General features: G+C 35.0%; 1 protein-coding gene across 4 annotated transcripts in view; it reads right to left on the bottom strand.

The window, feature by feature from the left end:
- The window catches only part of PLEKHA1 (pleckstrin homology domain containing A1), a 77,680-nt gene that overhangs the window by 49,220 nt on the left and 11,214 nt on the right, over nt 1-17,246 (bottom strand). For 3 of the 4 annotated variants that reach the window (XM_051981591.1, XM_051981590.1, XM_051981589.1), the window contains exon 2: nt 4,784-4,944. In XM_051981591.1, coding sequence (XP_051837551.1) covers nt 4,784-4,924 — 141 coding nt within the window. In that variant the 5' untranslated portion in view covers nt 4,925-4,944. Of the gene's footprint in view, nt 1-4,783; nt 4,945-17,246 lie in introns of those variants that run through there. The other variant, XM_051981593.1, reaches the window with a different exon arrangement.

Here is a 17,246-nt window from a genome sequence, read left to right as displayed (position 1 = left end):
GTAAACTAAGTGGAATCCTATAGCATTATATACTTTAGATATGTCATTTGACTTAAAATCTTAAGTGTTTTAATTAGAAAGAAGTCTTAAAGATAATCTAATCTACCCCCTACACACACACACACACACACACACACACACACAACCTGTAGCTAAGGAAAACATATAATGTAAAGGCTAGCTTTCTAGAGGTCCTTCAGAAGGGCCTTGGTCTCAGCAGGATAGACACCATGAGAATGGACAAGAATAGAGTGAGTGCAAAGTCTTTATTGTCTCTTACACAATCTGTGTCTGTCATAATCTGACCCAGTCTCCTCCAGCAGTCTGACAGTCTGACTTTTCTCAAAGCCCTTGAGCTTCTTTTGTAAGCTGGCATGGTGAGTCTAAAGCAGTGTCTCCCCTTAAAATATCATATAATAGTTGTAACTGATAGGTAGTTAAGCCTAACACTGGATGCATCCACTGGATGTCTCCTATCAATTTCTGAAAGTCATTTAAGGTGTTCAACTTCTCTGTCCTTAAGGAAAGTTTTTGTACTGTGAGCACCTTAGGGTATACTTCATATCCTAAATATTGAAAAGGAGCATGTCTTTGAATTTTTTCTGGAGCTATATACAATTTTTAGTTCCTTAGTGTTTCTATGGTCTTTTGTCGACATGCTTCTAACATTTGTTCCTCAGGTGCACACCCCAATATATATCATCCAAGTAATGTAATAACATTACTTTTGTTTACTGGAGTAAGAGCAGCAGCAACATACAGTTGACCCATAGTAGGGCTGTTTTTCATTCCCTGTGGCAAAACTATCCATTCATATCTTTTATGAGGCTCAGCTAAGTTAATACTGGGCACTGAAAAGACAAATCTTTTCATATCCTCCTTATCCAGAGGGATAGAGTAGAAACAATCCTTAATGTCTATAATCCAAAGAGGCCATTCTCTAGGCAATTGAGTAGGAGAGGTGGAAGACCAGGCTGAAGAGTTCCCATAGTTTATATCTGTTCACTTACTTTTCTTAACTCGATCAACATCCTCCACTTTCCAGATTTCTTTTTTACAACAAAACTGAATCCCAGCAATTTACCAAGAGTCACAAATGGAGTAAAGAGCAAAGGCAGAGTCTGAACAGATTTTCTGGCTCTGAATCCAGTGTTCTAACCATTGCATTATATTCTCTCAAAATTTCATTTTACCCATTTATAAAACGGGGATAGTAATATTTAAAGATCAAATGGAAAAACTATGAAGGGCTTTGAAAAATGTACTGTTTACAGAATGTCAGCTGTTATTATTTCTCAAAATTATATTTATTCATCAGTGAGACTATTTGTTTTTAATTTCTTGTCTATTTTTATCTTAGTTTTCATTCCTACTTATAGTAACATTTAAATGAGCTACTTTTAAAATGAATACTCTAAATATCTTCCAAATATAAATTAAATTATCATTTTTATTTTATTATGTAATTTATTTATGTCTGAAGGTTAAAAATTTTTATCTTGTTCCTCTCACCCACCCCTACTCTGTCTTTCATTCCTGGAATACTTACTAAAATATTAAAATATTTGAGATCAAACCACAAGCAAAATGATCTTTCCAAATGTTTGGTTACTTTTTAATACCAAAATGTTTAGCTTTTAAACCTCTCAGAACCTATTATTCTAATATACTGAAGCTTCTGGTTGTGAGAAAGAAATGAAAAACCACAAAATGCCATGAAGCTTCATAGATTAAATAGTCAAATTGTTTAGAGGAAATGTTAGCTACTAGAAGATAAAGGAAATGCACCAAAAAATATATATATATAGGTTTTAGGACTACTATAGTTACTGCTAAGTTCAAATGCACAGATTTCTGTTTAAAATTGACAACAAGGAAAAAAAGAATGAGCAGGAATACCAAAATAAGATTTTATATATATATATATTAGTAAGTTCCTACTACAATTCATCAAAATTAGTTTTTAAATCCCTTCATTTTCACATTTAGCTAAAAATACAAATCCTTCTAAATGTCATTAAATGGTGATGAAGTCATAAATCTTAGCAAAATTCTGAAATGGATTATTAAATAAATGAAAGCAATGTTCACTATGGATTTCTTAAGAAAAAATTATGCTAAATTAATTTATACTGACACATTAAAGGAATTATATATATTGCCATTAGCAGTATATAACTGTTTTCAGCAAGCTACCTAACAAAGCTTCTCATGATACATGGACAATAAGCAAAAATGTTGCTTAGACAGAAATACAGCTCTTAGCTAATTGAAAAGCTATGCCCAAAGAATGTCAATTTTTATACCAATTTCAACCTAAAAGGAAAATCTCTAATGTTATATTTATAGGGACTCTATGCTTAATGTGTCCCTTTCGGTATTTTTATCAATGACTTGGATGAAGAAAGAAGGTATATTTACTAAACTCTCAAACAACAAAATACTGAAGAGGGTAAGCTTACTGAAAGCAGGGAACTATTGTGTTTTTTTCACATCCTCAACCTTGCACATGATAAGTATTTTAAAAACATTAACTAAAGCATATGAACTGAACTAATTAAAGAGTAGACCTATAAACTGAAACAAAATTTAACATGGACAAAATTATATATCTGGATTCAAGAAGTCAAGAACACAAACAAGCCTGGGGTGCCTGACTTAACAGGAGATCACATTAAAAAAATATAGATTTTAGCTAACTGCAATAGGAGCCAAGAGAGGACATAGCTGCCTGCAAATCACAGGCTATACAAACTGTATAGAAATAAAAAGTTCAGAATAAGGAAACTACAGCTGACTGTACTTCTATATCAATCCAAAGCCATATGGCATATTACACATTAAGTTCTAGAAACCAAATGTTAATAGGGACATTAGGAACAAAAAGAGTATCAGCCACAGTCAGACTTGAGGATCATGCTGTAAGAAGCTGAAGTAATTGGGGTTATTTAGTCCATAAAACAAAAGCCTTAGTTTTCAAATATTTGAAAAGTCCATACACTGAAAAAAACTATCCTTACTCTTTGTAGTGTCTCAGCACAGAACAAAGAATGACAATAGGAAGTTAAGTAGTAAGAGTAATAATAATCAAAATCATCTGTAAACTGGAACATGCTGACTCCTGAGGCAATTAAACTTCTTATTTCTGGAAGGGTCCTAATGAGGCCAGATGACTGTCAAGGAAGATATTTAAAGGATTACCATATTGGGTTTATAGATCAGACAATCTTTAGGAATCTGTGAAAAGATCTCCTTTAGTGTGTCTATTTATTGACACCTTTTCTGAAGGAATAATAGTAGAAGAAAAATAAAAGTACAAATAGAAGAAAAGGCACTTTTTAAAAAGACACTCTAAAGACCTGAGTTGTATCACTTTACTAGTCTATCACTACCCAGAAAGGTAACATTCAACACACCTCTAAATTTCCACATCACTGAAGTAATAAATAAGGAGGTTGAAGTAGTATTTCTTCCAACTTTAAAATTCCATAACTGCTAGTGTTTAACTTGCAAATTAATATTACAAAATTTACCAGAATGATTTGAATGTTAGTAAAATTTAAGTTTTAAATGATTCTATGTGCTTCAAATTTGGACCTGGAGAGTTGAAAAAATATACCTTCTTTCTTCCTTTATTGGAAAAGTGGGAGTAAGAGGTATGGAATATTGCATACACTGTTGAACAGGATTAATGTGCTGATTTTTCTTGCTAAATTTACACTCACACGCGCGCACACACACACACACACACACACACACCCTTTACTTTTAAAATCTTTGTCAAAAGGAATATGAGAAATGAATATTTGAAAAAAAAAGTAAAAGGCACAAATAGAAATATTTTTAATATCAAGGGAACTATTATAATTAATATATAAATCTCGTGAGAACATAAAAAAGCAAGCACTTAAGTATTATGATATAAATAATTGGCTTGTGCATAGATCGCAACAGATTTTTAAGGCCACTGTAAATTTTAGACCATGCTTAAAAAAGAAATCTAAAAGACAAAGTCTTAAATAATTATCCTTGCATTTAAACATCCTGATTCAGAAACAAAATATCAATGCAAAGAGAAGGCCAATGAAAGCAAAAAACTTGCTCAGTAGAGCAAGGTGGACAAAGCATTTGCTAACAGGATTAGGAAGATATGAATTAGAATCCTACCTCAGACACTTACTAGTTATATGACAAATCTAAACCTCAATTTCCTCACCTTTAACATTAAGATAATAAGAGCACTTACCTCACAGAAGTTTTGTGAAAATCAAATGAAATATATTAAAGTGCTTTGCAAACCTTAAGGTGCCACATAAAAGTTAGCTATTATTTGTCATAGCTATGGTATCTGGGAAGACATTAATACTTCAGAGACCTATTATTTCAGCAGAGAAAGTGCCCCGTGCACTGTTACAGATCACAACCCTTTTAATAACTTATAGGTGTATATTTCATGAATTTCTATATCCAAAAATTTCATGATTCATGAGCCACATTAGTAAAAAAATTCTCTGAACTGCCCCAAGCCAGGCCTAAGATGACAAATACAGTTTGTTCCAAGACCCAAAACAAATGTGTCTGCAGTGTGGGATGAACCACCAGAGCCTGGGGCCCCTTAGCACAGTCTTCCAGAATCCAGGGTCACAATCATGTCACAACGATGCATTACTATACGGTTATGTGGCAGTAGGAAGAATTAACGGATATAACATTAGTCTAAGGGTTTTGATGTTTACCTTCCAAATTGCTTTAAAAGACTTTTTTTTTTTTTAACTTTACAAACCTGTGGATTATCCATGTACCAGACCAGACTATCTTCTCTGGTATCCAGGATGAAGTACCTCCGCAGAAATTTCCCACTATTCTCATTTTCTTCAATGTCTAGAAAACCACAAATTCGATTCTGACGATCCACATAAGGCATTTCTGAGCTTGAACATTACACTGGGGGGAAAAAAAAGTAAGTTTCTTTTAAGAAAAGTCAGAAATAAAACTATTTAAGTTTTTCCTCAATGGATTCAGAAACATGTCACAAAAACTATAAGTTCAATCTACATGAAGATATCAGAACACTAACATTTGAGGTATGACAATACCTTCAATTCTGTGAACTGCATTTTCTGTGAATGACTTGATTGTTCAAACCCTCCTCACCCATGAGAAGGGAGGAAAAATTAATTTTTCCCAAAACTGGAAATTAAATGATTTAGAAACTTCTTTTCAGAGGCAACCAACACATACAAGAAGTCATCCATGCAGAATGTTGTTATAATAACCCATATTTACATTACAGACAGAATTATCTATACATATGAGAGAGACAATGTAGCAGCTAAGATAGAAGGTAGGCTGTGGGGTCACAAAAATCTGAATTCAAGTGCCTTTTTTTGACATATCCTCAATAGATGGCATATAGTAGGCATTTAAATGTTTATTGACTATGTGACCTTGTGGGCTACAATTAGTCTTAGTGCCCTGTGGCCAATCCATAAGACTATCTATTGAAAAATAGTTTTGAACCACCACACTTGAATTGACTGGGATTTAAGAGTTTATCTCTGCCACTAAATATTTTTATGAACTTGAACAAGACCCAATTTTTCTTGTGCTAAACTTCTTCCTCTATATCTCAGGTCCATTTTCTACACTGAATCCTATGATGCTATGATTAATGTAATATCCTAAATATTATTGTGCTTAAGTAATGTTTATGTAATTAAGACATATAAGAATGTTAGAGGAGAGAAAAGACATTAAATGAAGACATAGAACCTAGACTCTATGACTGAACTATACTTAAGCTTCCAGTTCCTCAGGTAACTCACTAAGAATGTGTTGCTGAACAGGAACCAATCTGCATTGGCTAAGGAAGTTTTTTATGAAATTACAAATTTTTTCCCCAAATTTTTTTAAGTATTTGAAAATTCTACATGAATATATAAAAACAAAGGCAGCATTTAATCTTCTATTCAAAATCAGACCTAACCCAAAAATGTAGTCAACAAATTTGCCACAACCAGATGAGATGTAAAAAGATGATTCCAAGATTATCAGGGAAGCAATTTTTTTTAGCCCTGATCCAATTAACCTGTCTATCTAATTATTTTGACTTTCAATAAAAGTCACTAAGTCTAGAAGAAATAGTTTTCCAACATCATGAAACCACCTGCAGAGATGTGCTTGCCAATTGGAAATTGAGAAGAAAGTCTTTTTTGAAGTGAATTAAAAAATATTTTGTGGATCAAAGTGAGTGAAAACTATATTTGACATCACAAAATGCTTTGAATGGCCCTCAAGAATTATTCTATTAGAATGCAAGCTCTATATAGTTAAAAAAAATTTTTTCTCTATCTTCTAGAACAAATTATAGATGCTTTAAAATTAATACTTTATGAGATGAAGTCTGTGGCAATTCTATGGGGAGATTGCAAAGTTGTGAGGAACTATAACAGATTACTGATGACCAGTTCTGAAGGCAAGGAAGAAATCTTTATGCTAGGCAAAATTAAAACAATTTAAAAACCCAAACTTGTGAGCAGTATTTGTCCTAACACCATTTGTCTTGGCCCCTTCCAAATGGAATCCTATGGAGTCTGGTATTCCATAACCATGCTGTAAAACACTCAAGGAATTTTTGGGATAACTTACCTACTGGGAAAAGTTTCTATTCTAAAATTTAACTATCAAACATTTATTATAAAATTAAATTACACACAACCTCTATGCACTAGCACAAGACAATAGTACAACAATACTACAACTATTACAAAAGTTTCACAGTAGAACACCACAGTCACACTGACTGGGCCAAGTCAAGCCAATCAGCATTTATTAAGCAAGTACTACGCCAGACACAATGTAAAATACTATGAAAATACAAAGAAAAACAAAAGACAATCCCTTTTCCCAAAGAAACATCATATAAACTATGTACAAACAGGTTAGACAAAAATAAAAGTAGATACACAGGATAAACTGGGGGGGATACCTCAGAGGAGAGGTACTAAGGTTGAAAAGGTCTGGCAAAGTATTCTCGTAGAAAAAGGACTTGAAAGGAGTCAAGGAAGCCTGGAGATGAGAGATGGAAACAGAGATGAGGAAAGAGAATTCCACACACAGGTGATAGGCACAGAAAAGGCAAAACTGGGGTATGTAGGGCTCTGCACAAGCAACAGCCAGGATGCCGCTGTGAGTGGAGCCCAGAATCCAAAGAGAGGAGGCCAGTGTCAGAAGACTGAAAAGGGAGGAAGGGGCCAGGGAAGAAGAGGGGTTATACAGGATATAACAAGAGAATGAATGAGACAGAAAGAAAAGTGTCAAGGACAATATCCTGGAGAGTAATAAGAAAGAGAGGAAGAGGGGAGGAGAAAGCAGGGAGGACAATTGCAATATTGGACATGTTAAATACAGGACATCTATGTGGTACATAGATACTTGGGTGACACAACGTGTGGAGAGGAAAGGGCTGAGTCTTGGGGGCCCTCTTTTATTAGGGAGCAGGACCTGGTGGAGTCCAACAGGTAAGAGGAAAGAGGAGGATCTAATCTGTTGAAGGAGAATGGGGATGGAGTCGGGTCTCAGAAGCCTGATGAGTGTCCAAGGCTACAGCAAAGCCAAGAAAGATAAGGATTGAGAAAAAGCCAACAGATGTGGCGAGTAAGCGCTAAGTGGAGAGAGCAGTTTCAGTTGGCTGAAGAGGTACAAAGTAAAGAGAGTGAGAAGAGGAGGAACTGGTTGTAAAAAACCTCCCTAAGGAATTTTATCACAGAAGGAAGAGAAATCTGGGGATAGACTGAACAAGCAAAGGTTTTTGAGAATGGAGGCGACATTGGCACGTTTGTAGACAGTAGGGAAGCAGCCAGTAGAGAGATGCCAGCACTAATTCATATTGTCTTCTCTCAAATGGATTCTCAAGGCGGCAAAATTATCATTTCTTCACTTTTTGATTCTACTGGACACTCAGAGCAGCTATTGTCTCCAGACCATCTATAACAGTCTCTTCCTCCTCCCTCTTAGTGGAGGACCTTGCCTTACACTTCCCTGAAAAACAATCAGGCCCTCTACCCCAAGCAATCTCTCTCCTCCTCAACTGCACCCTTAAATCAATGTCAGCACGGTAATCCAATTCCTCTCTTCTACTTAGATAAAGGGGTATTCTATCTTCTTGTCAATACCACCCACTCTCCTCCAGGGAATGCCACTTCAATCATCATTTCTCTCTTTACATAATCACCATTTTCTCATCCCCTGGCTCCTTTACAGGCTACTTATAAATATAATCAATTCTCCCTCAAACTTGAAGTCTTCACTTGATGCTATCATCCCATCAACCGCTATCTTTTCCTTCACAGTCAAATAGAAAGAGCTGAATATACTCAGTACTTACACTTTTTCATCTCCTACTTATTCCCCAATCCCATAATCTGGATTCTGCCACACCACTCCAGTGAAACTACTCTTTCCAAGGCCTTTCTCTTTTCTTAACCCTGCTTTGTCACAGTTCTCTTGCTACCCTACCCAAAAGCTTCATCTTTTGTAATCTTCACTTGCAGAGTCACAAGATCTTGGATAGTGAACTGAAACAGATGTCAAAGGGCCTCTGATCAACTCTCCTAATTTTGAAGCTGTTCATCATCCATGTTCCACATCCTCAGGGCACTGTCCTGGGCCCTCTCCTCTTTTTCTCTAAACTTTCTCTCCTAGAGATGTCATCAGTTCCTCTTAACATAGATGGCTCCCAAATCTTCATAACCAACATTCAGCTTCCTCCTGGGCTGTCATTCCATATGTCCCACTGGCTATCCTATAGCTATCTCAAACTCAACATGGCTAAAACTAAACTTATCCCCATAGAGCTATTCCCTTCCTACCACCTTCCCTACTTCTGCCCTTCTATCCCTACTATCACCCTTCTTCCAGTCAACCAGGTTCAAAATCAACTTTTCCTTTTCAGTCACCATCACCATGTTACCAGGCTTTATCAATTCTTCCTCTGCAACAACTGTGGTGAAGCAGGAGTGTGACAAATGAATTAGATGAAGACAGCAAAGGTTTATGGAGTGTGAATGGAGAAAAAAAAAGTAGATACAGAAGATGTTATGAAGTTAATACTAACAAGAGTCCATTATTAGTCCAGACAACTAATGTTTAATGTTTTAGTGCGGCAAAAACATATTATCAAAGTTACATATCTTTTCTACAAAAAAAATTAATTCATTGAAAAAAGTCTTATTTTAAAAAGTAAAGCTCTTCCATGGAGGATTATGCTGTTATTTTTTACTCTCATCAGAATTGCTACCTTTTAAAAATGATAAAGTTTGGAGAAGATGTGGGAAGACTGGGACACTAATGCATCAAGAAGTGAAGTTGTGAACTGAGGCAGTCATCTTGGAGGGCAATTTGGAACTGTGCTTAAAGGACAATCAAACTGTGTATATCCTTTAATCTACCAATATCACTACTAGGTCTATATCCTAAAGAGATTTTTTAAAGGGGAAGAGGTTTAAAAAAACAAAAAACCTCTTTGTACCAAAATACAAACTTTTTTTTGGTTTTTTTTGTGGTAGCAAAGAATTGAAAATGGAGGGTATGCCTGTCAACTGGAGAATGAATGATAAGTTGTAGTACATAATTATTACTATGTTATAAGAAATGAAGAGCAGGCTGATGTCGGAGAAAAAAAGTAGAAAATCTTATAGGAACCAACACAAAGAAGTTAGCAGGACCAGAAGAACACTGCTCTCCTATAATTGCAATATTCTACAAAGATTAAGTATGAATGACTTAACTATTCTTAGCAACACAATGATCTAAAATAATTGCAAAGGACTCATGAAAAATGCTATCCACTTCCAGAGAAAGAATTGGAGTCTGAATACGGATCAAAGGATACTACTTTTCTTTTTTTCATGTTTTTTTCTTTTGTTCTGTTTCTTCTTTCACAACATTACTAATATGGAAATGTGTTTTACATAACTGTACATAAGCAACTTATATAAAAATGCTTACCATCTTAGGGAAGAGAGAGGTGAGGAAGAGATGGACAAAGTTTGGAACTGAATGAAAAAATGAATGTTTAAAGTTGTCTTTACATGTAATTAGAAAAAATATATATATATTTTAAAAACACTGCCTTTCTTGAAAGATTTTATTTATCACTTCAAAAATGCTAACAGAGTAGAAATTAGATAACCAAGGTTTTTTTGGTTTGTTTGTTTGTTTGTTTTAAGAATTATTTGTAAAGTAAGAAAAAAATACAGCTTAAATGAATTGTTCATTTGCGAAAAGTGAATGAACTTTAGGTTCTATTTGACTGCTAAAAAACCTTTCTTGGCATACTCCCTAGTTGTTAACTGTAAGTCAACTATAATCGCTGGATGCGATCCTAATATGTAAAATCTCATTTCATCTTTTATAACTTATTCTAAGTCCCAACCATTACCTAAGAAAATATTAAAACGAAATCAGTATTTTTCCAGTGTTTAAAATCAGATGATCAATTTTCAAATAAACTTATCAGGAGGGTCATTGAAGTACTTTTTTTAAATACAAAGGAAAAAAGAAAAGGCCAAAAAGAAATCGCATTCAACCATAACATCTCTGATGGTTACTCTGAACTTATTCACTATCTTAAAAGAAAAACTGAATAAAAAAGAGAATCATACTTTCATGCAGAATCCTCTATTTTCGACTCTATGTCCATCAAAATGTTAATTTTATTTGGTGTTTCAGTTAGAATTTTTTTTTAAGTTCTTAAAGAAAAAAGAAAAATAAACTAACTAGGTCTTGCAAATTAGACCTCAAAAATAAAAAGTAAATAATCTCTACATTCTTTTTCAACTCTAACGTTCTATGATTCAATGCCTACTAAAATATTTTGCCTGTCTACCTCTTCACTAACTGAAAAAATAATACAAATATTAAGTACATAAAATCTGTATTTGCTATTTCTCTAACCTATTTTTATTAAAAGTCACAAATAGCCATTTATGTAAGCCTTGAAAACAGTAGATCAACAAATATTTGCTAAACACATGAATTTTGAATAAATACAAAACTATAAGTTAAGAATAAATTTTGGCCCCATCTCCCCATTTGTTTTTTAAATCCAGGTAGTAAAAATTATAGTCTGTATTCTCAACTTCTGGCCAAATAGTGTTCATGAACTTAAGCAGACCACTTAACTCCTACATATCTATTCCAGCTAAAACCTGAAATCTGCACCAGACAAAATAATGAAATCATTATTTACAAAATAAAAAAATAATTAAAAATTTAAATAGCAAAATAAATAAAACAATAATAAAAATATATCACTAAATCATTTTTTAAAATATGCAACTATAGTGACTTCTATCCCCAAACTACAGCATATCTGACAGAAACAAGTGAGCAATAAGAAAGGAGTATACCAGACCAAGCAAACAAGCTCAGCCTCCCAATGAGATCAACAGCTGGTAGGAGGTCTGTGGACTGAGTAGGGGTCTCTCTGCCTAGAAGCAGCAAAGCCCCTGACTCTGCCGATCCCAGGTTGGGGACCTCAGATGCTCTGAGAGGGAAAGTAGCCACAGTAGGGAGCATGGCTGCAGCAGCACTTAAAGGAGTTCCCAAGATCCCAACTCCTCTGTCTTGAGATACCACAGAGATCTTTCAGAACTCTGAAACTCAAAAGATTCAATCTCAGGAGGTAGAGGTCAGTGCAGGAGCCCAAGGGATCCAGGACAAAATAGGGCCAACTACTCCGTCCAAAAGTTGTGACATGAAAAACTGGTCAAAGAAGGAGAATATGTAAATCACTGGACTTTCTGAAAACCATGTTGTTGTTGTTGTTGTTGTTAAATAGACACTGTATTTCAAGAAATTATAAACAAAAAATGCCTTGATCTCTAAGAACTAAGTGATGAAAGAATCCAGGATCACATCCCTTAAAAAAAAAAAAAAATCTCAAAAGGAAAAAAAAGTCCCAAACCTCTGACTGGTCATATCCAATCTGTATTACAGAGACGACTTTCTTAAGCTCTCTGGCATAGTAAGCTCCCCTCTCTCTTCTGACTGCCGCAGCCTCAGTTCATTACACACCACACTACTGCACAACCTTTTCACTGATCCCCTCCTCCCTCAAGTCTCCCCATACTCCAGTCCATCCAGCTATCAAACTGATCTTCCTTAATCATTCCGTACACTGAAGCCCAACTTCAGTGGCTCCCTATTAGTTTCAAGATCAAATATAAAAACTTGCTTTCTCTAAAGTTCTTTACAAGATGGCCCCCTCCTCCCTCTCTACGTTTTCCTATCTGTCTCCTGCCAATCCTCTGCAATCCAGGCGCACTGGCCCTCTGCTGCTTCCCACACGGGGCACACCTCCTCCTGCCAGCGATTTTCACTTACCATCAGTCTATCCCGCATTGATCTGGCCTATCCGAGCTGTCTGCATGCTGTCTATCCCCTTCTACTAGGGGCTCCATGAGAATAGGGACTGATTCTTGCCTTTCTTTGTATCCTTTTGAGCTTAACCCATGCTTCCTACAAAGTAGGTACTTAACAAATATTTGTTGACTGACTGACCAGGAATGTCTCAATCAAAAAATTTCAGTTACTCAACAAGCATTTAGTAAGTACCTTCACAGTACACTGCTAATCACTTGAGCTGCCATGTCAAAAATAATAATAATAATAATACAAAAGCCTCTAAAAAGAAGCAGTTCTAATATCAAGAAATCTGTCAGGATCAACCAGTCAATAAGCATTTATTAAGCACCTACTAAGGGCCAGAAGTGGTGCAAAGGACTGGGGATAGAAAGAAAGGCAGAAGATAATCCCTGCCCTAATGAGGGCTCACAATCTAATGAATAATAGGATCTGGAAGCTTCTACTGTAAGAGAACCTCTTGAAAATACAGTATTCCAAATGAGATAGTTTATAACCAATAATTTACCCTGAAAAGTTAAATATAATCCTATGGGGGAAGAGGGGGAACTCAGCTTTTAATGAAACAGAGGACTTACAAACATTTCTGATAAAAAGACCATCATAGGGTAGAAATACTAACACAGAAGCAGACAAGTCAAGAGAAAATTAAAAAGGTACATTTATTTTTGAGCAATTAGAAGGAGCTATATGATGGTTTGGTGCTTATATATGAATAGAAGAAGAAGGAAAAAGTGTCACTACAGAATCTGAATGTCTTCAAAGAAAGGGAAGTGAAATGCCTTAAAAAATTAAAGGAAAAAAAAATGGGTTCCTGGGGGTGAACTTCATTCTGAGGACTTTAAGAAAGGAAGGAGAAAGAAGGTTACAAAGAATGCAGTCTTATAAAAAGATGGAAGAATGGGATGGGACATCTTAGTCTCTTAAATGTGAAGGCCCTGGGAAGTAGTGATCAAATGAAGCTCATTCTTAACTGATACAGACAAAGGAAGATTTAACACAGACACACTCAATTTATCATCAAACTGGGTAAGAAAGTGAATAATGATAAACTTCTTGATCTTGAAGAAGAAATTAAAAAGAGGGATAAAAGAAAAGCAAAAAATTAAATCAGAGAGGTGCCCAACAATTGGGAAATATGTCCATGAATTAGAATGACAACTGTCAAGCAAGACAGACAGACACACACACACAATAAAAATCTTTAGTATAAATTATCAGAGTGAAATAAGTAAAACAATTTCTATAAGGACAATACTATAAAGAAAAACAAATCTGAAAAAAATGCAAAGACCAATCACATCTCCAGGGGGACCTACCAACTGACAGAAAAGACAGAAACAAGATGCTAAGATATAGTTGGAAGATATAACTGTGAGGATTCATTTTGCTTGACTATATTGAGTTGTTAATAAAGGTTTATCAGTTTTTAAAACTTTCTGTGTTTAATGGACACAGAAAGAGAGAAAACACATTTATATGGGCAGACATGATACTAATAGGCCTGGAAATACAAATTAAAAGCAAGATCTTGGTCTTAAGAAGCTTATATTCTAACATTTGATAATTTTAATGTAAACTTCATACAAAGACCAAGAGGCTAAAACAGCGTTGGTGCTCAGTTTCCCAACTCCAAATCCAACAATCTTGTCATTGAAACATGAGGTTTTCCTTGATTTTCAACTTAAGCACAATTCTTATCTCATATAACCTTTAACTAGAATTCAACATTTTTCAATTTTTTCATCAACTATGGTGGTCCAGCTCTATCTACATTCAACAATCAAAATTTTACTGCAATGTAAAAAAATAATTAGTCCCTTTTTTTTTCATAAAAAGTTCCCAACCTCCAAAGAGTTTGTATTACAAAAATACAGCTACTTTACTACAGAATGTCAAGATTCACGTCCCTCTATTCAGTTTTAAAGTCCATTCAAATCAAGCAAGAGAAAGCAGATTCCAAAAAGGATAAAGAAAAAAGCAAATTACCCTAAATCCCCTCCCTACAAACAATTAAACAAATAAGAAAATTACTATTATTCAGTTTAGTGATTATAAAGGTCACGAGCAAAACAAACATGTCTTTTATATGTTCTGCATAACACAAGAATATGGGAGCACATTAAAATTAATTTTACTCTCTAACAATAGTTTTTTTGTCAAAGGCATTATCAATTTCCAATCCTAAGGAATCAAAATCTTTGGCCCTCCTAAGTAATTTACTCATTCTTTTTCTTTTCTCTACATAAAATCACAAAGTCTTAATGATTTTCACTTTATCCTTCTCCAATTCTTCCTGCCTCTAAAACTGCCTACCAGCCTAGTCACCATCTGGATTACTGCAATGATGGGTGTTCCTGCTGCTGCTCTCCCCTACACCCTGTTTAGCTTTCTAAACAAAGCTTTCCACTTTAGGCTTAAGAAATGTTAGAGGTAGAAGGAACCATAGAGACCTGGTCCAACCAAGCTCCAAGGAGGAAACTGAAGCCTGAAGAGAGAAAGAAATTGTTTAAGCGATGTAACAAAGCAAATTGAGGGCAGTTGTCTTTCTTCTGTCCAAGACAATACAGCAGATATGTACATAGAATCAAGTCCAAATCCTCATCAGTGGCATTTATGTCACAAAGTAATCTCCCCTCCCCCCAAATATCTAAGCAATTGAGTTTCCTTTTACCCAAACAATACAGAGTCAGTAAAGCCAATCCCTGTAGAATCCCATATTAAAAGATATAATATGATAGAATAGGGAAAGCAAAAGACTGTAATTGGGATGCTTGGGGATGAGACTGCCATGTGCCAGCTGTAAATTACCCAAATCATTTTAGTTCTCTGGGTCTGCTGGCCCATGTGAGAAATGAGGCCTAGATGATCTAGAAGATTCCTGATTCCTCCCTCTCAAAAAGGAAATGCCTTTCTCTCCTCCCAGGTAACCTGATATGTGTTTGGAGTATGAGTACATATATGTATATATGTGTGTCACACATGTTGTCTCCTCTGTTTGAATATAAGTTCCTTAAAGACAGAAACCGTTTAGATTTTGTCTTAGCACTTAGTACAATGAAAACTAAAGAGCTTTTTATTGTTTACTTAAAATAGTTCAAATGGCTTTATCATTCACTACCATTCTACAGGCGAAAAAACAATGTCAGACTAGAATCTGGCCTACTTCTGCAAGTCCCTCCACTTGGAATGTTGTCCCATTCTCCTTACTTCCATTTCTGCCCAAGAAATTAAACTCATCCTTTAATGACCAGCTCAAACCACCTCTCTCTTATGAATGTCACTTTGGATCTTTACTCTCTACTTCCTCTATATTCCTCCTTGTAATACAATTATGTATTCATCATATCTTCCCCAATAAGTTCATTGAGGGCAAAAAGTTTATCTTATATTTCTATCCATCAAAACAACAAGCACAACAGTGCCTTACAGGTGTCTAAATATTTAACTCAAATCAAAAATTTGATTTGGTTACTAAAATTGTTTTAGTTCCAAGATCAACTCTTACATTCCCAAGTCAAAAAGTCATCTTGTTTTTCTATAAATAAACTTGTTGGCCAATCTAGCAACTTGCTTAAGTGTTCTATGGAAATAATTATAAACATTTTTTTATCGGAAGAAAAAAAATCTCATGAAATTCAACATTTTTCTTTTCAAAGAAAAACAATCAAGAGTAATTTAGAGTCTTGATTTTATAATAAAGATGAATCATCTCTTCTACTTTTCACAGCCAAACTACTGTCTTCTATACTATCTCCACCCTCACCTTACATTCACTTATCAATACCTTGCAATGTTCACACCATAAACCTATGGAATTTAATATTTTGGGGTTTGTTTTGCCATTTTCCATTTTTCTCAGTCTCTCATGGCTCCTATGAATTTAAACATAATCTCTATGCAGAGGATTCTCAAATCTGCTCATCTCTCCAACTTATCCCCATAGGCATTTCAAACTCAATATATCTAAAACTAAACTCATCTTCACTGGCATCTTACTGCCTTTAGGATAAAATACAAATCTCCAAGTTAACAATGAAAGACCTTCACAATCTGGCTTAATCTTTTAAGACATACTTTCTCCCCTACTGTTATAGGCTAAAATGATGAACTTGAAACAAGGGCTAAGTCAATGGAACTGATAAGACAATAGTTATCTAGTTTAGCATGGTTCAGTATGATTGATTTAATCTTACAACAAATAATGGTTTCCTAGTGATATAATGATTGATTTATACTCAGTGTGGAGCATATAAGCAAGGACTGAGAGCCACAGAAGAGAAGCTTTCAATTATGGAATATTATTGTTCTGTAAGAAATGACCAACAGGATGATTTCAGAACGGCCTGGATAGACTTACATGAACTGACGCTGAGTGAAATGAGCAGGGCCAGGAGATCATTATATACTTCAACAACAATACTATATGATGATCAATTCTGATGGATGTGGCCATCTTCAACAATGAGATGAACCAAATCAATTCCAATAGAGTAGTAATGAACTGAACCAGCTACACCCAGTGAAAGAACTCTGGGAAATGACTATGAACCACTACATAGAATGCCCAATCCCTCTAATTTTGTCCACATGCATTTTTGATTTCCTTCACAGGCTAATTGTACACTATTTCAAAATCCAATTCTTTTTGTACAGCAAAATAACTGTTTGGACATGTATACTAATATTGTATTTAATTTATACTTTAACATGTTTAACATATATTGGTCAACTTGCCATCTGGGGGAGAGGGTGGGGGGAAGGAAGAGAAAAATTGGAACAAAAGGTTTGGCAATTGTCAATGCTGTAAAATTACCCAT

The sequence above is a fragment of the Antechinus flavipes genome, chromosome 2, assembly GCF_016432865.1.
Source record: "Antechinus flavipes isolate AdamAnt ecotype Samford, QLD, Australia chromosome 2, AdamAnt_v2, whole genome shotgun sequence".
NCBI classification, from domain to species: domain Eukaryota; kingdom Metazoa; phylum Chordata; class Mammalia; order Dasyuromorphia; family Dasyuridae; genus Antechinus; species Antechinus flavipes.
Note: the sequence above shows the minus strand (reverse complement) of the source record. Positions and strands in the feature narration are given on the sequence as shown.